Genomic DNA, 24,924 nt, shown 5'->3' on the forward strand with positions numbered 1-24,924 from the left:
GCTCAATCGGACCAGCAGGCCAGGTGTACGACGGCACCCTGAAGTGTGTAACAGGCAACCTGTACTCACATTAGAGGCCTCCAGGGAAGCAATCTGGGCGTGGGTTGACCGACATTCCTCCATCTGGGCTTGCGACATATATGCTCCTCACACGACAGCACGTGAATGCTCCCTCTGCAGGAACTTATCAACAGAGTTTGGGTTCTTTCGTGATATTACTCGATGGTGTTGGAGGAAAATCTAGCCTTTTGCTTTTCTTGTTTCTATCGGGATGGTCTTGGGCCGCTCTGTCGAGGTTGGCGGTAAGAATCCAAACGCAATTCACCCTTTGTCAGGTTTTACCATGACGTGCCTCTTGTGACTCCAGGCTCATTGATGGTATAATGATAGCTTTCTACCATTAGCAATGGATGAGGAGCTTCCCGTTCCGAAACTGCTACGCAAATGAGGATCTCCGCCGGGCCCCTCCACTCAAATCGCCCTCTGGTGCACGTGGCATCCTACAACCGAGAATTCTCAGGCAGGCATCAGCGGCATCGCTCCTTCCAGCTCCTCGGGGACTCCTTCCCCAGCTCCGTCCGCAGTTGCCTGCTGGCGGGACCAGAGCTCCGCGTACCGCCCACCCGCAGCCAGCAGCTGGGCGTGCGAGCCCTGCTCTACCACCCGCCCCTGAGCCAAAGTCGATTGCATGGCATATTGTCTGTGGAGAAACAACACGCCAGTCAACCCATCGAGCCTCTTGGAGCAACACCCTCTGTCGCCACACCCCTCCCCCTTCCAGCAACCAACAAGGTAACGCGTCTCACCTGCTCCAGGACCACGATCTTGTCGCACTGGGCGGCCGTGGAGAGCCGGTGGGCCACGAGGAGGGTGGTCCTGCCCCGCGCCAGCGCAAAGAGGCTGCCCAGGATCTCCTTCTCCGTGGTGGAGTCCAGGGCGGACGTGGCCTCGTCGCACAACAGGACGGGGGGGTCCTTGAGGAAAGCGCGGGCGAGGGCGACGCGCTGCTTCTCTCCGCCGCTCAGCTTCAGGCCCCGCTCCCCGACCTCGGTGTCGTAGCCGTCCGGGAAGGAGAGGATGCGGTCGTGTATGGCGGCCTGAGGGGGAGCACAGGGTGTGGATGCAGCAAGTTTGTATCATGTGTCGTGAAGTGAATTCGAGGGAGAGGGGTGCCGCCCCGGCGCCGCAGCTACAGTGCGCATTCCCATGCCTCGTGGGGTCATATCTCCAGAGACACCCATGGCAGATCAGTGTGCTTCCCCGCTCCAAACGACCACAGCGCCTCACCTTCCGCGCCGCCTGCTCCACCTGGCTCTCGCTGGCGCCCAGCTTGCCGTACGCGATGTTGTACCGCACGGTGTCGTTGAAGAGCACCAGGTCCTGGGGAACGGCGCCCAGGCGCCTCCTCAGGCTCGCCAGGCGCAGGTCCTTGATGTCGTGGCCGCCCACCCGCACCGTCCCGCCCTGCGCATCGTAGAAGCGGTAGAGCAGGCGGAGCAGCGTGGACTTGCCTGAACCCGAAGTGCCCACCAGCGCGACGCTGGTCCCTGCCGGTACCGTCAACGAGATGTCCTGAGGACAGGGGGGATGCTGGGGGGTGGGTTCTGTGCTTGACAACTGGCAGCCGGCAGCCGGCGAGTGTTGGGACACCACACCACCAGGAAGCTGCAACTTGCTGGAGGAATGTCATGGCAATGCCAACAGCACAGTACAGCATCGCTCGATCCCTTGCCTGCAGGATGGGCTGATCCGGGCGGTAGCCAAAGGAGACATTCTCAAAGGTGAGATCGTAGCCACTGGGTTCCTCTGGCAGGTCGATCGCGCCTGCAGGCGGTAGGGCACTGGAGATAGTCAGAGGGCAGCTCATCCGCCCTGATGACTCGACACGCCACCTTCTGTGCCTTTTAGCATGCCTTCACATGCTGAATGCCACACATACACCCACCCCCAGCCTCACCTGCCCTGTCCTTGATGGCTGTCTGCTCCTGGAGCAGTGCAAACATGGCCCCCATGTCGATGAAGGACTGCTTGGTCTCGCGATACACACTGCCCAGGAAGTTGAGAGGCATGGACAGCTGCGCAGAGGGTGGCGAAGGAAAAGTTGCTGTGGTTGCGAAGCACTGTGCGAGCATTGGAGGAGGCCGCCCAGCCAAGGCTGTGGGAGTATGATTGAAGACAAAAACGGCTTGGACGTGAGCAACTCTTACAGAGCACCAGGCAGTGCCCATGTCATTGCTTCCCCTCATGAACCTTCTAAGTCCCACATGCTTCAAAACCTCGCATCCACAAGTCCACACCTGGAGGAGGAGTCCGTTGACCATGACCATGTCACCCACGGTGAGCGTCCCCGCAGCCACGCCCTGGGCTGATAGGAGCATGGCCACCGCTAGGGAGGTGGAGAAGATGGCGCTCTGACCAAAGTTGAGAAAGGACAGTGACTGCTGCGTCTCCACGGCTGCGTGTTGGTAGGACGCCATGCACTCGTCGTATCTGCGCAGGTGAGCAGCAAGGGCCTGGGTGAGATGGATGGTGGTCTGGAGCCTGGGAATCAAAGCATGCTGGAGAGGTACTTGGCAACTCAACAGATGATGCACGGCGGTCAAGTCTCTGGGCAGGGAACCTTTCCTCAAGCACCCTGTTGGATTTGCGCAGGTGGTGCCGGCAAGGAAGCCTCACATGCACAAGCCACTCCAAGCCGTATCACCTCCGCTTCTCATGCTCCTCGGCATCAAAGTACTTGACGGTCTCGTAGTTGATCAAGGAGTCCACAGCTCGGCTGCTGGCCTGGGACTCTGCCCTGTTCATCTGCCGCCTGAACTGGGTGCGCCACTGCAGGGAGCAGCAATGCGAGAGATGGAGGTGTGCGTGGGGAGAATACGGTGAAGCGTGCAGTATGCTGACCAGCCCTTCTTGACTGCACTGGTCTTGCAATTAAGACTTGTCCCAGCAGCAAGCAGCTTGCATCATCCAATACATGATGACTGCCTAAATTTGTGTCCCAGAAACCAAGAATGATTCATTCCAGTACCCCCCACTCCACATCCTTGCCCCGTGCCTGTGTGATCGCAAAGGTAAAGGCGGTGTACAAGGCTATCGTCACCCCTGTGAGCGCAGCAAAGGCCGGGCCGCACTTGTAGGCCAGGACCCCTGCCACCAGGGCCACCTCCAGTGCCGTTGGCACTAGATTGAAGACCATGGAGCTGGAGAGATGGGTATGTGCGAGCAGTGGGTGAGCAGGATGCTCCATCATGGAGGGGCCATGACACATGTGGCTTCGTGCGGCTGAGATCACAGAAGCTTCCTTGTCAGACAACAGTGCATAAGCCTAACTTGGGAACAAACTACACAAATCCCAGAGCCACTGCCCGCAAACACATGTCACACCTGAGCACAAAATTGATGCCTCGGGAGCCTCGATCGATCACACGCGACACAGCCCCCGTCTGTCTGGAAAGATGGAACGCCAGGTCCAGGTTGTGCAGGTGAGCAAAGGTGCGGACCGCCACATTGCGGATGGTCGACTGCGCAACCTGTGATTGGGATGGCATGAAACATGTTTGCATCAGATGCTTTGAGACTTTCATAGCCCGGATCAGAAGGCATATAATTGAAACATCAGGTTCCGGCAGGTCTTGGCAAGTTTGGTACTCCTAAAAGGGACCAAGTCAGTCTTGCAGCTGCTGCCAGAGTGCCACTCCCTGCCTTTCTAGCGCTGTAATGCTCACCGAGGCAAAGACAGCATTCCGGGCTTCGCTGCAAAAAGATGCGCCAATGCGTGCCAGCCCATACCCCAGCACCAGAGAGGTGGGGCCCAACACCATGAGGCCTGCCACTGAGGCTGGCGTGAGGCCGGAAGGATCAGCATTCAGTGCGTCGACTGCATAAGAGGTATCGAGGGCGCAGTCAAATGAAGTGGCAGGGCTGCATGAACACGCATGCATGTATGCGTGCTTCAACCAATCTAAGGAGAGCTTGTCGGCGTGACGATCATGCAAGGATGCTCCCTCTACCAATTCTGAAACGTGGTGCAGCGCCTTCAAGCCCTGATTCACCTGTGTACTTGAAGAAAAAAGGAACTTGTATGTTGAGGAGCTTGCCCCCGACGAGCAATGCCACGGCTATGCCTGCCCTTCGTCTGAACTCTGGACTCGTCTCTGTATTAAGGTATCTGCGAGAGTGAGAATATACTCTGTGTGGCAGGGGCCCTGGGCACATTGCCCCGAATTCGCTGGCTGCCATAATACACTTTCACAAAGCACATCTTTGCTCGGCACATGATGAGCCTCCACGGCAGTGCACCAACTCACTTTGCAATCTCCTTGACTATGTGCATCTCACTCATGCGCTCCCCCTTCTCTTCTATGGTGAGATGAGGTTGTGTGCCCTGGGGCCTAGCTTGGGGTTTACCATCCTCGGGAAGGGTTGCCATTGCCCGCGCGGCTACTGGTAGTCCATTCTGGCCAGCATGGGCCTGAAAGAATGGGACGATTAGGCTTAACACCTCAAGTTCCCCATCTTGGCCCTTCCTGTCTGCCTCACAACCTGAATGGCCTCCCTGAACCCTTGCCAGGCTGCTGCAGGCTCTCACCGCAGAGCTCGCCACCAGATAGGTTGCGCGGTGTGGAGCTCTCAGACATCTGTAAGCCTGCTGAGGATTGAAGGTTGTCCATTTCGCTGCAGATGAGAAGCTTGGGGGACGTGGTCAAGCCAATGTTTCCGTGCAGATCCCAGCACGGCCACCCCATGCACCCGACCTGCAGTGCCGGCAAGCGAGTCGCGGGATCCGCTTGGATGGACGACCCGGCGCGCATGCACCCTGATAGCTGCGAGCTAGTAATCTTGTATCCTAGATTTGCGGTCCATCTCATGCCGAGGCGATGAAGGACCTGCATAAGGACAGCAGTCCAGATGGAGGATTCACAGATTAAAACATCGCCGAGATGTAAGGGACGAAGCTGACCCAGTCTTTGTACAGGTAGAGGCAGCCGTCATTGGTACTTTGAGTGTTGCTCAGGTCCTCGCTGCAGGAGCGCGAGCACAGGGAAGCCCTCAATGGGTAAACCGTTACGTGATCATCCCTGGCAATTGTTAATCCCTGCCCGTCATCCTTGTCGGCTTGGGAGGTGCATCACCCACGACAGGACCTACCCCAATGGCGTTGATCTGAGTTGTGCCGACGCTGTGCCCGCATAAGGGGGATCAGCTCTTACACGCAGTATGAAAGGCAGGGGTACGGAGGGCTATGACCGCAGGCTCTCACCGCAGAGCTCGCCACCAGATAGGTTGCGCGGTGTGGAGCTCTCAGACATCTGTAAGCCTGCTGAGGATTGAAGGTTGTCCAATTTCGCTGCAGATGAGAAGCTGGGGGGACGTGGTCAAGCCAATGTTTCCGTGCAGATCCCAGCACGGCCACCCCATGCACCCGACCTGCAGTGCCGGCAAGCGAGTCGCGGGATCCGCTTGGATGGACGACCAGGCTCGCATGCACCCTGATAGCTGCGAGCTAGTAATCCTGTATCCTAGATTTGCGGTCCATCTCATGCCGAGGCGATGAAGGACCTGCATAAGGACAGCAGTACAGATGGAGGATTCACAGATTAAAACATCGCCGAGATGTAAGGGACGAAGCTGACCCAGTCTTTGTACAGGTAGAGGCAGCCGTGGTTAGTACTTTGAGTGTTGCTCAGGTCCTCACTGCAGGAGCGCGAGCACAGGGAAGCCCTCAATGGGTAAACCGTTACGTGATCATCCCTGGCAATTATTAATCCCTGCCCGTCATCCTTGTCGGCTTGGGAGGTGCATCACCCACGACAAGACCTCCCCCCATGGCGCTGATCTGAGTTGTGCCGACGCTGTGCCCGCATAAGGGGGATCAGCTCTTACACGCAGTATGAAAGGCAGGGGTACGGAGGGCTATGACCACACGGCATGCATATATGGCCGGTTCAGATGCAGGGGGAAAACAGTTTGAGGCACCAGTCGGGACAGGTATCGATCGGGCAACACAGGAACCAAAGGTTATGGGATAAGAGGTGCCTTCGTACGGGCTACAAAGAGGAAAGTTGTGCACTAAATTTCGTATGGATCGGCTCAACGCGGGTGCAAGGGACAGGCAGAGTTTGTTTGTGATGCTCAAGCAGGCTGCCACATCAGTAGTGGGTACAGTCCGGGGGGGGGGGTGTATTATGTGGGGGGTCACTGCATGCAGCAGAGTGGGGCATGGGTTGCATCATCGTCCGTTCTATATATGGGATTAGGCATCTGCCTAGGGCTAGCTGTGTTCTAAGAATGGGGGACGGTGCGTTTTGGAGGGAAAAGCGACGGCAAGGAGCCCCTGAGGGCGCTGCCTCGGCCAGAAGAGAACAAGCTTCTGTGATGGAGAAAAGACTGAGAGGGGATTTTGGTGACGCATGGTACATGGGCGTGGGATGGGAGCATTCCACACGCGCAGGAGGGTGGGTGAGGATGGCTGTGGGCGAGATTATTATTCTGGGAAGATGGCGGGGACTTGTGTGTGTGGGCTGTGCGTCGGAGGCCACAGGGGTGCTCCAAAGGAACCCAGACGACTTGGGATGGGGCGCGCATTACAGCACCCCCACCTGCCGATTGCATGATATTTGACCGGCGAAGACCCGCACGGCTCAGTCCAAGTTTGCCGGCACAGTGTGTGTGGGTACAAACGTCTCCGTGGGCAGTCCATACCCCATGTCGACGTACTGCTGCCTGAGCTTGCGGAAGGCCACCTGAGGCAGGTCGGCCCGCACGCTGCAGCAGTGGGAAGGGAAATGGTGGGGGTTGTTGGAATGATCCTTTGTGATGCAATGTTAACATGATACTGCATGCGAGGTGGTGTAAAGTGTCAGGCACTCAGGACCCCAGATGGGCAGAGGAGCTCGCTGCATGCTCCAGCGCATCAATGAGTCAAGACCGCTGATCCTGCTCTTGGCATTCAATGTCGTCACCCTGTCGTCACCCCTTTCACCACTTCACATCCTCCCTTTCCTCCCCACACCAAAAATCAGCCCACCTGTACTCGGCGGGGAGGAGGTCGTAGCGCAGCTGCTCCACCATGGCCTTGTCCTCGGACAGGATCTTGCGCATTGCGTCGCGCGCCATGCCGTCCCAGATGCGCGCGTTGAACAAGCCCGTGCGGTCGGAGGCCAGACGGCGGATGAGGGCGAAGCGGTTGACGGAGCGCGTGGCGGTGAGGGGCACGGTGTTGACAAAGGTGGTGAAGGACAGGCCCGCCCCCAGCGTGAAGGTCACCACGGAGGTGGAGGGCAGGAAGACGCGCGCCGTCACAAACACCTCCGGAACCTGGGGTGTAGTGGTGATGTGTGTGGTGGTGGTGGTGGGGGGTTCCGTGTGCCCCTTCGTGCAAGAGACAGCCAGCAGCAGGTGGGTGCGGAAAAGGCATCCCTGCCCCACCCTGAGTCGCAATGAGCCAGCAGCAATGCGAAAGCTGCGTACACACGGCTTCTCTGCGTGCATGGGAATAGCGCTTGCGGCCATCTGCCTGCCCGCGCTACGGCTTCTGGACCCCAGTTTGCCATGCTGCCAAACCCTCCAAGTCCCCATTCCCCGGCGGACCTGGAACATGGACCAAAAGGCATTCACGGGCTTGTTGGTGATGGTGAAGGTGGCGGTGATGCCATAGGCGTCGCTGGCTACCTGCATGTCCTTGATCTCGGGCGCGTCGGCGTTCCCAAACGAGTCGCCGTGCAGGTAGTGGATGTGTGCCTGCACACAGGCGGAAAACATGTGAGGAGGGGATGAAGGTTGAAGGAGAGGGGCAGGAAGGTCTTGGGCTGAGGCGACAATTTGCTCATCATGCATAAGAGAATGGGCATCTGGGATGGACAAGGAGTCTCCACAAATTCACACAGCAGACTGGAAACGAGAACATGTGCCACCCCTCCCACCCTGGAGATCAGGCATCCAGCCCACCCACCATGTCGATGGCATTCTCAAACACGCCAAAGTGGTTGCACTCGAACTCCATTTCCTCATACACCGCGCGCCAGCCGCCGTCGTCCAGCTCGGGGATGTAGGGGATGGGTGGCCGCTCGTTCACGGGCATGCGGCGGCTGCCGTAGAAGAGCCAGACGAAGCCGCCCTTCTCCTCCACGTCGTACACGTTCATCAGCGAGCGCTTGGGCCACTCGCCCTTGTTCATGGCGGCCTGGGGATGAGGGTGGCGGAGGCATGACGAGGGTTGTTTGGAGAGTGGAAAGGGGGCACCGACAAAGCCACTGAGCAGGCTGTGAGGACTCCATATGTACTGTGAGACCATTTCGTGTAGTCTGGCACGCAATGGACTGGCGGGACAAACCCCTCATGAAGCAGAAGCAGCAGATCCCCTCACCGCTATCCTAATCCCCCTACCCCAGCGCCTCCTGTCCCCCTCTCCACCCCCTCCCCTTAAACCCCGGCGCCCCCCCTCACAACCCTCCGCCACTCACCGGCACATCCTTGAGCGCCCCAGCCCCATCCAGGGCCCAGCCATGGTAGGGGCACACCACGCACGTCCCCGACTCCTTCTCTGACAGCCAGCCCGAGGAGAGCGGGGCGCCGCGGTGGGGGCACACGTTGTCCAGTGCCTGCACATCCCCCGATGTGGCGTCGCGGAAGAGCACCATCTCGCGCCCGCACAGCTGCACCTTCACCGGCTCTTTGCTGCCGACGTTGGCGGAGAGGGCCACCGCGTACCACATGTTCTTCAGGTAGCCGCTTCGGTCCCGCAGCTCGCGCGCACGTTTGGCCACGCCCGCCGCCATTTCCTCGGCGGAGGAGGGCGCGCGGGGCAGGGGGACAGAGGTGGCCGGCTGCGAGGCGGTGAGTTGCAGGGGGCGGGGTGAGGAGAGGTACAGCAAGCCACACATTGCGATGATAAGCAATGTTTTCAGAGACAGACTCATGGTGTGTACAGCAGATACACAGACCAGGAACATACACACGTTGCGCCCCACGAATCCGGAACACTGCTCACTTTGCGCGGGGGTGCTCTGACCACACTGTTTTCTCCCTGGGGTCGGACGACCGTCCCGCCCCGAGGCATGGGCTCCACCAGGGTGCTCGTGGCAAGCTTGGTGGCAGGCTCCACCATCGCTTCAGCATCCACTGTCGCTGTGGACTTGGTGCCAGTGGCTTCAGAGGCCGACGCAAGGAGGGGCTTGGTGAAGCGGGATTCGCGGGAGAAGAAAGGCAGACGGGGAATGAGGCGCTTTGGCAGGGTGGACAGGTTTGCGAGGTCCTTGGCCTGAAGACAGGGAGAAGAGATGACACATTAGTTTGACTGCGTGTGTGTGTGAGGTGCTATACAATAGGGGCATGGGAAAAAGTTAGCCGCTCGCCAAAGATCGGCGTAAAATAAGAGCTAAAAATATCACCTGGCCAGGGTTCAGCACAACTCACACCAGACAGAGCAGAACACCCTGAAGCGTCATCTCACCGCTGCCTGTTCATCACCATTGTAGCGCTTGAGCACCGAGAGGACGGCAGCTGCCTCCAGGAAATACAGCCCAAACCAGCTGGTGCTGCAGGATGACAAGGGGAAGCCCGGTCAACAACACCACTTGCAGCCAGCAGCACGAGTAACAAATACATTCTGGGCCAACCTGACTCCATCTGTTCATGCTAGACACCTTCCTTCCACCCCCATCGACTCACAATGCCAGAATATGGTCTGCCACCAGGGCAGGGGAGTACGAAAAGGCACCTAGGTCCTGACTTCCAAGCATCTGCGGGTGACAAATGAAAAGACAGCTCAACTTGTGAGCAACCCGGGGAAGTATCGAGTGCGTGTGGTATGCAATAATCTTGGCTAGCGACATGGTGGTCTCGCCGGCTGCCATTGCCCACCCACCTGCATGAGGACATGGGCTCCTTCCAGCAGCAGGCCGCTGCCTATCCCGAGTAGGAACGAGCGCACAAACGGCTCCCGGAAGGGGACGTCGGCGACCTGTGACCAGAGGTACCATATTCGGAGGGGCTGAGCACAAGCGTCCACATCAACCCTCGTCGCTGCCCGTCCGCATCACCGCTCGACAGCAGTACAGGATGGTCACCATCGAGCAACACGCACCAGCTGCAAAGCCTTTCCATGCGCACTCTCCAGCTCCGATTCCGAGCTGCGCTTGTGTAGTGCCGCCTGGACTGGCAGTCTGGGGGCCCGTGCCCTCCTGCACGGCGTCGAAGCCGTTTTGAAACCTGTACCGCATCGCAGACTGGCAGGCCTCGGGGGAGCGCGATGTGGCACCACACCGCTCTGAAAACGCATTGTGACCTGCATGTTGCCTTACACCGGCTGTCGGGCTCGGGCTTGTCCTCACAAAAGGGTTCCGAGGCACAACCACGACTGCTTCTCGCAAAGTGCAAAAAGAGTGCCACCTTCGTACAGCACAGTTTCTTTGTGCAAGGTCTCGAAAGTTAATCTGTTGTTTGGTGTTTTGTCGTGTGCTCTCTTTGTTGTCGTCGAGCTTCGACTGTCCCTTCGATTTCCAACATTCCAAGCCATTCCTTTCCTCTCCGAAACCCTCCGCGCGGGTTCCGTGCGGCTACCCCACAGCCTGTGGCCTGGAGCTCCCCTATTCTACATCAGGGGCCCCCATCACGCACCCCTCAGCACGGAATCGTCCAGCTGTTCCAAGTTGGGCAGGGTATGCTCCAGCCTCAGGCGATACTGGGTTTCTTTTGCGCAGGGATTACCCCCCAGGTAGAGGCAGGTGAGGCTGTCGCGGACATGCTCCAGCTCCGCCCCTGCCTCGTCGAGCGACGCCAGCTGATTGTCGTTGGCCCACAGGTCGGTGAGCTGGGGGAAGCCTTGGAGGCCGGCCAGGGATGTCAGTCTGTTGTTGGCCACGTCCAGGATGCGGAGGTTGGCCAAGCCCTCAAGGCCCTGAGGCGGGCAGGGGGTGACGTGTCAGCTGCCGCAGCGCTCAGCATGAGCATGAAACTGCTCGCGGGAGCGGCATGCACATTGATACTCATGCCGGCCGTAAGCGAGACCTCCTCTTCACAGCATGTTTGTTGCCTCACCTCCAGGGTGGTCAGCCCGTTGTGGCTTAGGTACAGCTCTTCGAGTGCCGTGCACCCACTCAACCCTGATATCCTGGCCAGGCGGTTGCTTTGCAGGGACAGACGGATGAGGCGGCTCAAACTGCACAGGGAGAGGTGCAGGTGGCAGGTGTGGGCGGCGGCTTGCTGCCGAGAAAACTCAGGCAGGGGCACGGCTGACCGGAGGAGGTGTACATCACAGGGTCCAGATATCCCGGCACACTCACGTCCAGCCCATGGTGGGCTCTAGTATCGCGGCGCCATCCGGCCGCAAACATGGTCTCAAAACATGACACGGAGGGGGGCCGCATTCATCCAGTCGGCACACCACCCGCTGGCCCCTGGCCCCGCACCTGCTCAGCCCATTGATCTGAGTGATCCGATTCCGGCCCAGCCACAAGCTGTCCAGCAGGCACATCCCTTCCAGCCCCTCAATGCAGCGCAAGCGGTTGCTCCCAAGGTCCAGGACTCTCAGACCTGTCGCAAGTGGGAGGATCCTGGCATGCTGAGCCTGTGATGTCGCTGGTGAAGGAGCGAGGCATGCACCTGGGTGGCGTGCATGCCTCGCATGGGCCCTTTCGGGGAAGTATGAGGACAGCCACCCCCTGTGCCATGCACCCACTTTCGAGGTGTGCGATGCCCTCCATGGAAGCGATCTTGTTGGCAGCGCAGTACAGGTGCGTCAGCCTGGGCCCAGGCAGGCTGGACAATGCCTCGAGGCTCACAAACTGGTTGTAAGACATGTCCAAGTTTGTCAAGGAGAAAAAGCCGCGGAAGTTCGGGACCTGCACAGCAAGTGAGGAAGAGGGAGAGCAGGGCACATCAGGGAGGATTCTCTTGAGGAAGGCTGCGATATGGGGGTGGTGCGGCATCATGGCACACTCCAATTCAAACCGGAGGAGCCCACCCCGAGGAGACCACGACCTGTGTGAATTGGTTGTCCCGGAGATCCAACTCCTCCAAGCCTGCAGAGGTGTACGTTGATCTTTGAGCGACAAGTCTCCACAAGACCTTGCATTGTGTTCCACAGGTCACTGAAAGCCTGCACTCTCCAGCCTACAAACTCACAGGGCGCGGAGGCCAGCGCCTCCACTTCCTCTGCGGAGGTCAGCAGGTTCTGCCGCAGGCACAGCTTCGTGAGCCCGTCCAGCCGCAGTAGCGCAGCCTCTATGCTTTTCAGACGGTTGGCCGTCGCATCCAAGACCTGCATGGCGTGGGCGAGGGGGCTGGACAGGCCTACAGAAAAGTTGCTGGGCTGAGGCTGCCAGGTTCCAATTTCCAGGCCCATCACACCACCCACCCGCATGGTGTTTGGCAAGGACACCTCATCCAATGAATGGAGGTGGGCATTGGTGAGATCTAGATCGTATAGAACGGTCCCTGCATCTGGCTGGGATTGCCCCTCCACCTCGTCCTGCATCGGCACACACGAGTCCTGCGTCACTGGCTTTTCGGAGCTTGGACGATACAATCCAGTGCAATAATGATATTGTGGAATTAAGGTGCTCTCGCGGCGCTTGCTCAATACACTGACTACCGTCTGTATGGAGATTTAGCGAATCCACGAGCAGGGGGGGCCGGGGGCACGGGGGCGCCATGCTCGAACCGCGCAGAATCTTGCAGGGAAGATTTGGCATGGGAACCCCCGCCCCTGCAAATCGCTGATAAGGCACGGCGAGTCTCATGGAGCTTACTACATCAATTGTGACCCTAGTACAGCGTAACACGCACTAGGTAGACGATTAGAGATAGGCCTTTCCTGCCCATGGCGTCGAGTACAACCACCACGTCTACCCGCACGTCGCCCCACCCATGCCTACCGAAGCTCCCTCGTGGGCTACATGGTGCCCGGCACAGGTTTACGCGGCATTTAGCGCCCTTGTTAGACCATTGCACGCGTAAACGGAACCTCACGCGGGCCATGAGGGCCACCATGACCCCGTCTGTCGCCGAGGCCTCGGCGACCCAAGATCCGATGCATGTGATCATAGCCGGGGCTGGCATTGGCGGGCTAGTGCTGGCCGTGGGACTGCTCAAGGCGGGATTCAGGGTCACGGTCCTCGAGCGTGACCTGACCGCCATTCGTGGCGAGGGGAAGTACCGCGGACCCATCCAGCTGCAGAGCAATGCGCTGGCAGCGCTGGAGGCCCTAGATGAGCATGTGGGCCAGAGGATCCTGGACGAGGGCTGCATCACGGGGGACAGGATCAACGGACTCTGTGACGGCATCACAGGGGACTGGTGAGGGGGCTGGAGTGCCCAGGGGCCGGGGGGCGAGGAATGGCATGCCAGACTGCCTCGCTTGCGGAGACAGCGGCAAGCAGCACAGTGCAGTGAGAGGGAATGGAGGTCGTCTTCATCCCAATCACTCTCCCCCTTTCCTTCTCAGGTATGTCAAGTTTGACACCTTCCACCCTGCTGTGGGCCGCGGCCTGCCAGTCACTAGAGTCATCAGTCGGACCAGATTGCAGGTGAGATGCTGGGCCGCCCTTGCGTGCCCAGGATGGTACCCAGCATGCAGGTGACTGAGGATGCACCGGATTGCAGATTGCTTCTTGGTGCAATTGCAGAGGGAGCTGTCCATCCACAGTCTGCCACGCTCCTTTCCACACGCACAGGAGATCTTGGCCGAGCGATGCTGCGAGCTGGGCGGACCTGATGCCATCTCAAACAATGCCAACGTCGTTGACTTTATTGACGAGCGGGATGCTGCGGGTCACGTCACTGCCATCCTTTCGGATGGACGGCGGGTGAAGGGGGACTTGCTGGTCGGGGCAGACGGCATTTGGTCAAAGGTGGGTTGGCCAGGGGGGATGGGGGTTATTACGCCCAGTCCTGTGGTGTAGCCTATAGCATTCACTGTTGTCACCGACGCTGCTTCGTCAGATTGCCGTTCACTGGGATTCAATGAGCCTGTCAATCAGCTTCCCAAATATTCGAATCCCCTTGAGCCCAGCATGGTCTGTGCTGCATCCTGATGTGCTGCTCTGTTCCCTCCCCCGTCCAGGTCCGATCCAAGCTGCTAGGCGATTCCAAGCCAAACTACTCTAACTACACGTGCTACACTGGCATAGCTGATTTCACCCCCGGTGACATTGATACAGGTGGGTGTCGGGTTTGGCAGTGCTGCATGGAGGGTGTGGGTCGGCTCTTTGATTCTTTGAGGACAAGGTCCTTTCTGCTGTGCAGCTGGTATCATAGCCTGACGGCCTGAATGGTCACTGAGTTATCATCCCAGCAGTTGCACCCCTCGCGTGGCAGCTCCTAACCCACAAACCTCTGTACCCCGCAGTGGGATACCGGGTGTTCCTGGGCAACGGCAAGTACTTTGTGTCCAGCGATGTGGGCGGCGGCAAGATGCAGTGGTATGCCTTCCACAAAGAGCCAGCGGGGGGCTCAGACCCGCCAGGTCAGCGCCAGGAACGACTCATGCGTATCTTTGGCTCCTGGTCTGACAACGGTGAGACCTGCAAGGAGGCGGTGGGTTGGGAATGAGGGGGGAGTACGTGTGTGCCCTCTCGGCTTTGCACCCCGGATTGGGTTCCATGTATGTTCCCCTCTCTTCCGCACAGTGACGGATCTCATCATGGCCACTCGAGAGGACGACATTCTTCGGCGCGACATCTTCGACCGGCCCCCCACCATGACGTGGTACAAGGGCCGAGTGGTTCTGCTGGGCGATTCGGCACATGCCATGCAGGTACAGCTGTGCCTGTGATGGCATGGGGTTTGGTGTCCGGACACATGCAAAGCGATCGCTGTGCTCTCAGCGGGGCTGCTCCAATCGGTAGGACTCTTCAGCTCCCTGCAGTGGTCCCCATATGCAGTGGCAAGCATTTCCACAGCGGCATCTGGGACCCCCCCGACTCCCCCCCACAAACTATCTCCCCACCTCTTGCGCGCAGCCCAACCTGGGTCAGGGAGGGGGCATGGCGATCGAGGATAGCTTCCAGATGGTGCAGGAGCTGCGGTCCAGCGGCAGCCGCTCCGTGGCGCACATCCTGAGGCAGTACCAGCTGCGGCGCATGCTGCGCTCCTCCGTGGTGCATGGTATGGCGGGCATGGCGGCCTTCATGGCCTCCACCTACAAGGCGTACCTGGGCGAGGGCCTGGGCCCGCTGAGCCGCATGACAGCCTGGCGCATTCCGCACCCGGGCCGTGTCATGGGTCAGGTGGTGATGAAGGCCTCCATGCCGGCGGTGCTGGGCTGGGTGCTGGGCGGGAACGGGTCCTCGCTGGCCTCCGCGGAGCGTGTGCCGCGCTGCATGCTCCGCGACAGGCCCTCCGGCTTCGAGCCGGGCCAGTTCGACACCCTGCTGCGGGACGACGCCGCCCTACTGCGCGCCGCCAAGGCCCACTGGGTCCTGGCTCCCATGGCCGGCACGGGAGCTGGGGCGGGGAAAGGGGTGAGCTGCGCCGGCAATGGGGCGGGGAGCGGCGCGGGCAGTGGTGCCGCCGGCCAGCCCTGGACCCGGCTGGGCGCCGATGGCCTTGTCATGGGGTCTGGCGGGGATGCGGGGGTTAGAGACCCCGCTGCAGCGCTCCGCCATGCCTGGGTGCAGAGCCATGAGGGCGACTACCTCGTGACCGACCTTGGCAGCGGCCAGGTAAGGTGGTGTTTGTGGGGGATGAAGAACCCTGTCCCTGGTCTGTAGGGACGGTGAGGGGACTGACCATGCCCTCATATCAGGTGCCGGCTTCTCCTGATGAGCTGCTTTTGCCAAGGCTGCTCTGCTCACCCGCCTCGACACGCATGCATCCCCCCACAGGGAACCTTCCTGAACGACAGGCGGCTGGTCCCAAACGTCCCCGTCCGGCTCCAGCCCGGGGATCTCATCCGGCTGGGTGCAGCAAAGGACAGCCCCGCCTTCCGAGTGAAGCTGCAGCATGTATCCATGGCTGATGATGTGGACCGCAGCGCATATGGCCAGGAGACGGACAGGCCCCTGGTGGGCGTATGATGCTGCAGAAACGGATGGTCCTGGACGCCCCCCCCACCTTTTTCCACAAGGACTCACAACCCCGCTGGTCAAAGAGAGATGATGACGGCCCCCACTTTTCCCAATAAGCGTATTCTTAACGTGTTAAGCTCCAGGACACTGTGGCGCACCCCAAGGTAATATTCTGTAATATACAAGAGTGTGGTTTTCAAACATCTCGAGGTTCACGTGGCCTTTCGGAGGCCGGGCAGCGTGTGCCGGTCTGAAGAACAGTGTCCTCCCTGGACGAAATGCTGGGCCAATGAATCCTGTCACTCTCGTCAGTAGACATTCATACAACACCCGAAAAACAGACTACGCGTGCAGTCATTTCCTGCGGCACTCCCAGCCAGATCGGGGGCGGGGCAGCTTATGTCGACCTTCCTCCTCCGCCCTATGAGAAGCTTGCTGAGCACTCCCAGGCTGGGCCCTCGATTGGCCCCGCGATCAGCTCGTGCGGGATCTAGCATTGGGCTCGCCACGAATGGCCATCGGGTGGGGGACAGGGAGTCGGCAGACACCCTGGAACTGGCCCATACCTTTGTCCAGGGGCTATTGGAACCCTACTGGGGTGTGTGGGGTTAGTGGCGGGTTTGACGGGTGTCGGGAGGGTGGCTGATTTCACACCAGCGTGCTGATTGTGCCTGCTGAACTACCATGATTGCAGTGGATCATCACAGCTTCGCTGGCAACTTTTGTGGGATCAGGACTCGCGGGCTGTGCTCCGGCACCCCTTCCCTTCCCCCCCATCTCCACCCCGTCCCCACCCCCTTCCAGCTCTGAACCCCACCTCCCTGGCTGCTGCGGAGATGCTGACGGAGCAATACCCCAACGACGACCTGGTGTACGACCACCTGGCCTTCCGCACGCTGGGCGTGCCTGGGCTGGGCATCGATTCGCTGGCGCCCACCTTCCTGGAGCTGGGCTGGCGGGCGCGCGACGAGCTGCGCTTCCCGGCCAAGAAGCTGCGTGCGCGCTGGTTCGCGCCGCCCTGCCCCTCCCTGCCCCGCATCTTCATCTCCGAGCTGCTGGTGGGGGAGGTGGACGCCGCCGCACGCGAGGCCATCGCCGCCACGCTGGGCGCCACGCCGCGCACTCTGCTGGCGCGGCACTCGCTGCTGGCCGCCGCGGGAGGCGGCACGCCCTGGCCCGCACCCTCCCGCGCGCAGTACGCGGCGGTGGCCGCCGAGAGCGAGTACGGGGCCTGGGTGCTCGCCAACGGCGCGGCCCTGAACCACACCACGCTCTCTGTGCATGCCATGCGGGACGTGGCGGGGCTGGACGACCTCATCGGCCGCCTGCAGGGCGCCGGCTTTGCGCTGAACGCAGAGGGCGGCGCGGTCAAGGTGTCCCCAGACGGCCTGCTGCGCCAGGCCTCCACGCGCGCCGACGCGCGCCTGTTTTCTTTCTCCTGCGGGGCCTCCGCGCTGGTGCCCACCTCCTACATCGAGTTCGCGGAGCGGCTGGTCCTGCCCGAGTTCCAGGGGCTGGCGGAGGACCAGGTCCAGGAGCACCACCGCCGCGAGGGGTTTGAGGTGGGTAACGCAGACAAGATTTTTGAGAGCACCTACTCCTCCAAAGCGGCCTGAGGCGGGGGGTGCGCAGCCATGAGACGGCACAAATGGATGGGAGGTCGGCGGATGCACTGCATGGCGGTGCGCGGGGCACCAGGGGATGTTGGTGAGCTTCAAACCACATGTGGACCGCGTGTTCGCCTGTTGGGCTGGCGCCCCACTGCAATGAAAGGCAGTCCCTCAGCGTTGCACACTGAGCCGGCCATGTATGCGATAGGTTCTTTCTACAAAGACATTTACGTCCAGGCAATTGAATGTGATCCACTGCTCCTTCCCATCCCGAATGTATGGACTGTCAGCACTCCTTCAAAGATGCGAGTCGGTGGGGACCGAGACCATTACGGTTTTGCTCGCCAGCCTTCCGCGAATCATCAAAGCTGTTCCTCGCTTGCCACCGGGCACTTGGTCGGATACTGATTGCTGGACGCGATCGCTTTAGACACTCATTCTACACTCGCTCCATCGACCAATAGATATCGTTTTGTCCTGGTACCAGTATTACTTCGGCATCCTCCCACAAACCCACGGGACGAGCCCAGTCTCGGCGTGCATCTCCTGTGCTTCGCACGACTGTCCACCAAAAAGATAGGCAGGTTTTGTCGTGTCAACTGGCCAACAAGAAAACTTAAAAGAACCAAATGTTCTGGGGTAAAAAGAAGGACCCCAAGCCAGATGTAGCCAGGTGGGCTTGACCAGATAGTGTCGGTATGTCGGTGCTCCTACGGAGGCGGTGTATTTCCTGACCTCTGCATGGCGACACCTGGTTTCCGTTCGTTCCAGCGCCTCATTCAACCTCGATATTATGGAAGTAACCACTTAATTCCCTTGTAGTCCGCCTCCTCAGCCACCGAGGGAGGGACCGGCAGGGAGGCAGAGTGGGGTTGTTAAGGCAGGTGGAAGTGGGATGCAGGCTTCGCAGGCACCACCAGCAAACCTGCTCTCCATGTTTGAGTTTCCGACGTGAGAAGTTGGAGAGTTTCTTCCTTGGAAGTGATGAGGAGGTGCATTTTTGGCGGTTGTGATGATATACCCGCTGTGCTTGTACGGCATACAGGGTAGCATCCCTGCAAAGTTTATGCGTTGAGGTTCATGTCGCAAATTCCTCTCATATGACGATATAAAATCTACTTGCAGCTCCAAGCAGAAGACTCCTCCAACAGCAGTGGGGCTCAGCGGAATCTGCAGAGCTGACGAACCAAATGACATCCAGGCGTGCGTCTGGAGCATCGACCCTCTCGAGAAGGAGAATGACACTCCCCTCTTCAGGATATACTTTTGAGCATCTCAGCTGCTATCTCCTTTGTCTTCCTCGGTTTACCTTTCAAAAACTGGTGTAGACTCGGCCTGGGACTTTGTTGCAACCTACATTTCCCCGCCTGGCTGTCACTCTTGTCGACCCCTTGAGGAACCGCCCCAGTGAAGATGTGCAAGGGCTCTGCCACTGGTACCCTTCGCGGCATGAGGGTGTAACAGAACATGTGCTACCAAGGTGGTCACAAGGATTTGCAAAAGCATTGGGAAAAGATAGTATCAGGAATCGCGACAAGTTTGGTGATTGTCTGCCCTGGGGCCGCCCGGTTTCCCATCACGGCTCCAATGTGGCCTTTGTTTCGGAAGCGAGCGGCCCCTGTGATGACCTGGTCCTGTTCACCTCCGGTGGCGGGGGGGCCCTGCCATGCACCTGCTGCATCTTGATCTGCTGGTACCAGCAGAAGGACGCCACAGAGCCGCCATACCCCACGCCCTGCAGCAGCGTGACCCTCTCACCCAGGAGCGCGACGCCGAGCAGCACCACCACCGAGTTCTTCACGGTGCCGAGGACCTGCGGGGCGGTGAAGGGGGGGGGTGAAGGGGGCTGGAGGGGGAGGATTGGGCTTCAAGACATGCTTGGCGTCCCGAACACGCAGATACCTCTTGGTGTCAGGTACTAGGAGTCAGCACCGAGGCTCCCTCCTCATACTGCGAGGCCGTCGACTGATCCCCCTGCACGATCTCCTCCCCTCCACCAACACCCACGCCCACAACCCATCACCTTGAGCGTCAGGGAGGAGGAGGCCTGGATGACGATGTAGGCCAGGCTGTTCACGCCAAAGCCCAGCACGGCCGCCAGCACAAAGGTGGCGGGCTGGGCTTGGACGACGGCCAGCGCGTCGGCGCGTGCCATGCGCGGGGCCTCCAGGAGGAGGGACCCCAGGCCCAGCCAGAGGAAGCAGGAGGGGGCCAGGTACATGAGCCCCTCGATGGGGTGGAACCGCATGCCCTGGAGCAGGCGCTGCGTCAGGACCAGGCGCACCGCCTCGAACACCTCGCTCAGCATCATGATGGCTACGCCCAGGACGTCCAGCCGCACCTCCCCCGCAGCCGCGACGGCGGTGCCAACCGCGATCCCCGCCACGGCGGCCACCAGGCGGCGGGTGGGGGTCTCCAGTCCCGCCAAGAACATGGCGAGCATGGTGATGACGGGGGTGAAGGCCTTGAGGATCTGGATGAAAGCCACGGTGAGGTAGAGGTAGGCCAGGTTTCCGCACAGCAGGTTCAGGGCCATCAGCGCCCCCACCGGCATCACGCCGGTGAGGTAGAAGCGCCGAGTGACGGTGCGCCGGGCATCCACCACCTTGAACACCTGGGGCGAGGCAGAGAGGGGAGTAAGGGGGTGGTTGAGAGGCATATATAAATGTGGGCACTGCAGCAGGATGGTTCGCATCAGGACTTGGTAGTACCACCGCGGGCGGCGGTGGGCGCCCTGACCATCTTTGCAACAAGGCCATACGGGACCCCTCTCCAAGGGGACTGGGGTTGGCATGCGCTGTATTGGATCCTGACGCAGAGGAGACGACAACCATGATCCGGACCCCCCCCTGCGCACAGCCACCCAGCGCACCCTGCATGCTAGGTAGCTGCAGACTCCACTAAACAGCATCCCCAGGGACGAGAGGGCCATGGGGTAGGGAAAGCCGCCAGACAGCAGCGCTTTGTTCACGAGGATGAGCCAGGAGGAGATGGTCATCCATAGCAGGGAGGCTGCAACGGCCACCACCATGCGGGCTTGGGGACTGGTGCCGCCGAATATGTGAGATCCGTCTCCTTCTCCATGTGAGCTTCCTTTCGTGAAAGAAAAGGCAGGAGGGGGTGGGGGCCGGGGCGCTGTCGATGTTTCGACCGTCATGTCCGCCGTGCCTGGCTCGCGGCCAGACTCTAGTCAAGGACGCGCCGCCTCTATCCTGAAGAGAGAACAAGATTCCAAAGTGTCGTCCAGAACGACTTGGGTCGAGGATCCGCACTCCACGGAGGGCTGTTCGCTGCCACTCCAATGAGTGGGTACGAGATGGTTGATGCACAAAAAGGAAACAGGTCTTAATAAGAAGATGTCAAAGTCACCCGATGAATTGATTGCACTTTTGTGGTATATGAATTTGTCTCCTATAATTCTCTGCGAAGAGCTTGCCAGAATGTGGGTCTGACACCTCTGCCCCATGATGCTCAATAGATTCCAAAGTATCGTCCAGAACGACTTGGGTCGAGGATCCGCACTCCACGGAGGGCTGTTCGCTGCCACTCCAATGAGTGGGTACGAGCTGGTTGACGCACAAAAAGGAAACAGGTCTTAATAAGAAGATGTCAAAGTCACCCGATGAATTGATTGCACTTTTGTGGTATATGAATTTGTCTCCTATGATTCTCTGCTGGACGAGTTGGGGGATTCTTCCCTTTCGAAGTGATCGAGAGAATGTGGTCTGACACCTCTGCCCCATGATGCTCAAAGATTCAGAGATAGAATTGGCTGCTGTGCAACTAAAGTGCTCTGTCAACATTCCGAGGATGGCAGATCTGGGGAATTGGCCAACAAGTTAGACCGCCTGGATGACACTGGATGTGGAATGGCGATGCCAACTTGTCAGACATGCATGTATCAATACTGAACCCATCTTGAATGTCAACGAGCCTGCGGCCGAGGCTATGTGCTCTCCTCTAGCCCATGTATCATACTGTTCCTGAATGCGTCACCAACTGCGTCTGGAAGTGGGTGCAAAGGCATCCATCAGGAGACGTCTTGCATGAAATTATCACACCATTTGCAGGCATGCAAGCAGAGCAAAGACCACGAGATGAGTGCCAATGTGCTCCCCCTTCTCATGGCACTGCAGCATTCTCCACCCTCAACCACTGCGGCATGTGGAGCCGAGACTTGGGTCGAGGATCCGCACTCCACGGAGGGCTGTTCGCTGCCACTCCAATGAGTGGGTACGAGATGGTTGATGCACAAAAAGGAAACAGGTCTTAATAAGAAGATGTCAAAGTCACCCGATGAATTGATTGCACTTTTGTGGTATATGAATTTGTCTCCTATAATTCTCTGCGAAGAGCTTGCCAGAATGTGGGTCTGACACCTCTGCCCCATGATGCTCAAAGATTCAGAGATAGAATTGGCTGCTGTGCAACTAAAGTGCTCTGTCAACATTCCGAGTATGGCAGATCTGGGGAATTGGCCAACAAGTTAGACCGCCTGGACGACACTGGATGTGGAATGGCGATGCCAACTTGTCAGACATGCATGCATCAATACTGAACCCATCTTGAATGTCAACGAGCCTGCGGCCGAGGCTATGTGCTCTCCTCTAGCCCATGTATCATACTGTTCCTGAATGCGTCACCAACTGCGTCTGGAAGTGGGTGCAAAGGCATCCATCAGGAGACGTCTTGCATGAAATTATCACACCATTTGCAGGCATGCAAGCAGAGCAAAGACCACGAGATGAGTGCCAATGTGCTCCCCCTTCTCATGGCACTGCAGCATTCTCCACCCTCAACCACTGCGGCATGTGGAGCCGACCTCTGCTTCATACCTTGAACTGCTTCAGGAGCACCGCCAAATCAATCCAGCCCATGCCCTAGCACAGTGAGAATTGAGGCTGAAGTGTCGGAGGGAATGACAAGAAACACTTTGACAGGTCACAGCATGTAGAATTAGTTTCCCAGTTGGTGTGGAGAAGGAACATCCTAGGCAACATCCCCCGTCTGTACACCAGTGTACCTGGGCAAATGAGGAGGCCGAAGTGGCATGGCCAATGGCCTCCTTTCTTAATCTCCTCACAGTTGCTAAAGATTTGACGCCATAGCGTTGGCCAACGACCTCGTCTTCCTCCTGTGGGTAAACGGAAGCACAGGGGGACTGGTATTCATGCCTGAGTGCGGCGCTTGGACTGATGAAAGTTTTTGTAACACCAACCTGGCATGCGCTATAGCAATTTGCCACATCGCAGGACTCCTCTCAAACAATCATCCCCCCCGCCATCAGGCCCTCCTCACCCCTGCTGCCACGTCGCGCAGCTGCAGTGCCGCAAAATACCGGTAGGAGGTGCGTGCGCGGGGTTGCAGGCTGGACCAGCCCTCCTGCACCGGCATGCCTTGGCTGCCACCACCCACCATCAGCCGGTCGGTGATATACCGCTGACTCAACCCCACAGCTCCCGCGGTTCTCGCCTCCGAATCCTGCATTCACCATTGGGTAGTTTACCCTGACACACAGAACCTGCGGCACCCATGCCAACAGGATTGCCCAAGCGATACTGGCAAAAGATGCAAGCACAACTTGGGTATACACAGAGGCAGCACGATCAAGTTCTAGATGCCCAGATCCTCCCACACCAACCCGTGCGCTGATCATGAATTGATGCAGGGCTTGCCAGTTGGGCTGAATGCTCCAATCAAGGGGCACACACCTGCGGCAGGAGAGGAAGGGGTGATGGTCACCGAATGGTGGCCTTCGCTGGTCACCACGTGTATGAAAGGTATGCCCATGCTCATCATCCCCTCTCACAGATATGCTATGTGCAGCTGGGAGGTGAGGATGAGGCTTTCGCGTGCAGCACCGAGTTCTCTCTGCATTGAAAAGTGTCTGGTAGCATGAGACCCATCCGTTCAAACACAGGTTTGATGCACAGGTCACCACCCATGCACTCCAGGCAGCAGACTGTGCTCAAGTGCAAAGCGAAGAGGCACTCAGTGACTGCCAACCCACCTGCAGGAGGCCGGCCTGACATGGGTGCAGATTTGCTTCCAGAGCCGTGCTTCCCAGCCGAGTGAGGGTATACCGAGCCGTTTTCTCACTCCAGCTCGCAAGCTTGGCGTCCTTCACCAGCCAGCAGAGGGCGGCCTGGGCAGCTGCAGCTGCAGCCTGTTGGTAGGGAACGAGCAGCAACCACATAAAGTATGACATCAGAGCACCAAATCCAGGATGGACTATCGCACTCTGCAGCGTTGTGATTCTCAGCTTGGCAGCAGTAGGACGATCAGGCATTGTACTGTCTCAAAACATCCTGGGAACATTCCTAACTCACCGCGGGTCCATGCAGCACGCTCATCAGAGTGCAGCCGACGTAAGTCTTGACATCCAGCGCGGTGCAAGTGAACTGCCTCCCTATGCTGACGAGGAGCGCCTGCCTCATGTTGCCTTCAGAGGCCAGGCAACTCGACACTTCAGCATTATCAGCCGCAAGAAGGCCCATGAGGTCAGAGTCGGCCACACTTGAAGCTGATGTCAAAATGCACTCCCTGCCCTGTGCACCCCGAACAGAGTGCAAGAGGCGGTGAGCTCTGCAAGGGGACAGGCAATCCACAAATTAATGATGGTGAAGGGATCAAGCAATTCTGATGTACCATTCCCCAGTCACCCCAGCTTACTTGGCGCAGGATGAGCGTTCCTGGATGCTGCCCTTTCCAACTGACGCCAGTCTGAAAATGCTCACATCAGCTGCCCAGCTGATGGAATGTATCGAGGCCGCCGTTGTTATCAGCACGGAGATGAGACCATGAGTGACTGCAGCTTCCACCAGGCCCCGTTCCTGGGCAGGAAGGCCTGACGTTGGGCGGAGATGAGGTTGAGAACCAAAGGCAAGGGCGCATTCCGTCACTCTTCCTCCTGACAAGCCCACACCAATCCTTGCCGTCCTGCCAGGTTGCAGCTGCCCTGAGCCTCGTTCCTACCTGCATGGTGATACGCAAAGCCTTGCACTACCAGAGCGGCGAGCACCTGCGAGGATCTCCTGCCCAGCTCCCGCAGCTTGGCAGCTACAGATTGCCTCGACTCCCTGCCGGGGCTGCCATGTCCTTGATGCGTTCCTTCCAATTCTGCACAAGCCTCCCCAAGAGAGCCCGCCCATGGATCTCGCACAAACCTACAGGGAGCTCGATTCATAAAGGGAAAGGTATACTAAAGATAAATGCATGATATGGCAGGGTGTACAGATATAAGGAATTCCGCAGACCCTCTCCTTTCTTCAGCCCGCACCTGGCAATCTCATGAGCACAGGCTTCAG

At 58.9% G+C, this 24,924-nt stretch overlaps 6 protein-coding genes across 6 annotated transcripts; 2 read left to right on the forward strand and 4 right to left on the reverse strand.

Moving 5' to 3' along the window:
• Window positions 1-516: 516 nt before the first annotated feature.
• Window positions 517-3,821, reverse strand: F751_2665 (ABC transporter B family member 25, mitochondrial; the record flags this gene model as incomplete). The annotated part of the gene is made up of 10 exons (XM_011401077.1): window positions 517-669; window positions 807-1,097; window positions 1,288-1,572; window positions 1,703-1,824; window positions 1,958-2,075; window positions 2,298-2,490; window positions 2,705-2,829; window positions 3,041-3,200; window positions 3,385-3,530; window positions 3,726-3,821. The coding sequence occupies 10 exons, from the start codon at window positions 3,819-3,821 to the stop codon at window positions 517-519; spliced, it is 1,689 nt and encodes a 562-aa protein (XP_011399379.1).
• Window positions 3,822-6,641: 2,820 nt separating this feature from the next.
• On the reverse strand, window positions 6,642-10,070 carry F751_2666 (Vanillate O-demethylase oxygenase subunit; the record flags this gene model as incomplete). The annotated part of the gene is made up of 10 exons (XM_011401078.1): window positions 6,642-6,765; window positions 7,028-7,317; window positions 7,591-7,740; window positions 7,952-8,182; window positions 8,463-8,825; window positions 8,990-9,259; window positions 9,452-9,536; window positions 9,670-9,740; window positions 9,866-9,961; window positions 10,041-10,070. The coding sequence occupies 10 exons, from the start codon at window positions 10,068-10,070 to the stop codon at window positions 6,642-6,644; spliced, it is 1,710 nt and encodes a 569-aa protein (XP_011399380.1).
• Window positions 10,071-10,609: 539 nt separating this feature from the next.
• On the reverse strand, window positions 10,610-12,361 carry F751_2667 (Protein phosphatase 1 regulatory subunit pprA; the record flags this gene model as incomplete). Its single annotated transcript, XM_011401079.1, has 6 exons — window positions 10,610-10,897; window positions 11,038-11,158; window positions 11,409-11,532; window positions 11,678-11,840; window positions 12,104-12,259; window positions 12,356-12,361. The coding sequence occupies 6 exons, from the start codon at window positions 12,359-12,361 to the stop codon at window positions 10,610-10,612; spliced, it is 858 nt and encodes a 285-aa protein (XP_011399381.1).
• Window positions 12,362-12,988: 627 nt separating this feature from the next.
• On the forward strand, window positions 12,989-16,016 carry F751_2668 (Zeaxanthin epoxidase, chloroplastic; the record flags this gene model as incomplete). Its single annotated transcript, XM_011401080.1, has 8 exons — window positions 12,989-13,296; window positions 13,445-13,526; window positions 13,674-13,850; window positions 14,063-14,159; window positions 14,348-14,515; window positions 14,628-14,755; window positions 14,961-15,662; window positions 15,825-16,016. 8 exons carry the CDS (start codon window positions 12,989-12,991, stop codon window positions 16,014-16,016), a joined length of 1,854 nt encoding a protein of 617 aa, XP_011399382.1.
• Window positions 16,017-16,691: 675 nt separating this feature from the next.
• Window positions 16,692-17,623, forward strand: F751_2669 (hypothetical protein; the record flags this gene model as incomplete). The annotated part of the gene is made up of 2 exons (XM_011401081.1): window positions 16,692-16,731; window positions 16,812-17,623. 2 exons carry the CDS (start codon window positions 16,692-16,694, stop codon window positions 17,621-17,623), a joined length of 852 nt encoding a protein of 283 aa, XP_011399383.1.
• A 1,570-nt stretch (window positions 17,624-19,193) lies between these two features.
• Window positions 19,194-20,648, reverse strand: F751_2670 (putative sugar phosphate/phosphate translocator; the record flags this gene model as incomplete). Its single annotated transcript, XM_011401082.1, has 3 exons — window positions 19,194-19,430; window positions 19,641-20,231; window positions 20,490-20,648. 3 exons carry the CDS (start codon window positions 20,646-20,648, stop codon window positions 19,194-19,196), a joined length of 987 nt encoding a protein of 328 aa, XP_011399384.1.
• Between the last annotated feature and the right edge of the window lie 4,276 nt (window positions 20,649-24,924).

Source organism: Auxenochlorella protothecoides (genome assembly GCF_000733215.1).
Source record: "Auxenochlorella protothecoides strain 0710 unplaced genomic scaffold scaffold25, whole genome shotgun sequence".
NCBI lineage: Eukaryota > Viridiplantae > Chlorophyta > Trebouxiophyceae > Chlorellales > Chlorellaceae > Auxenochlorella > Auxenochlorella protothecoides.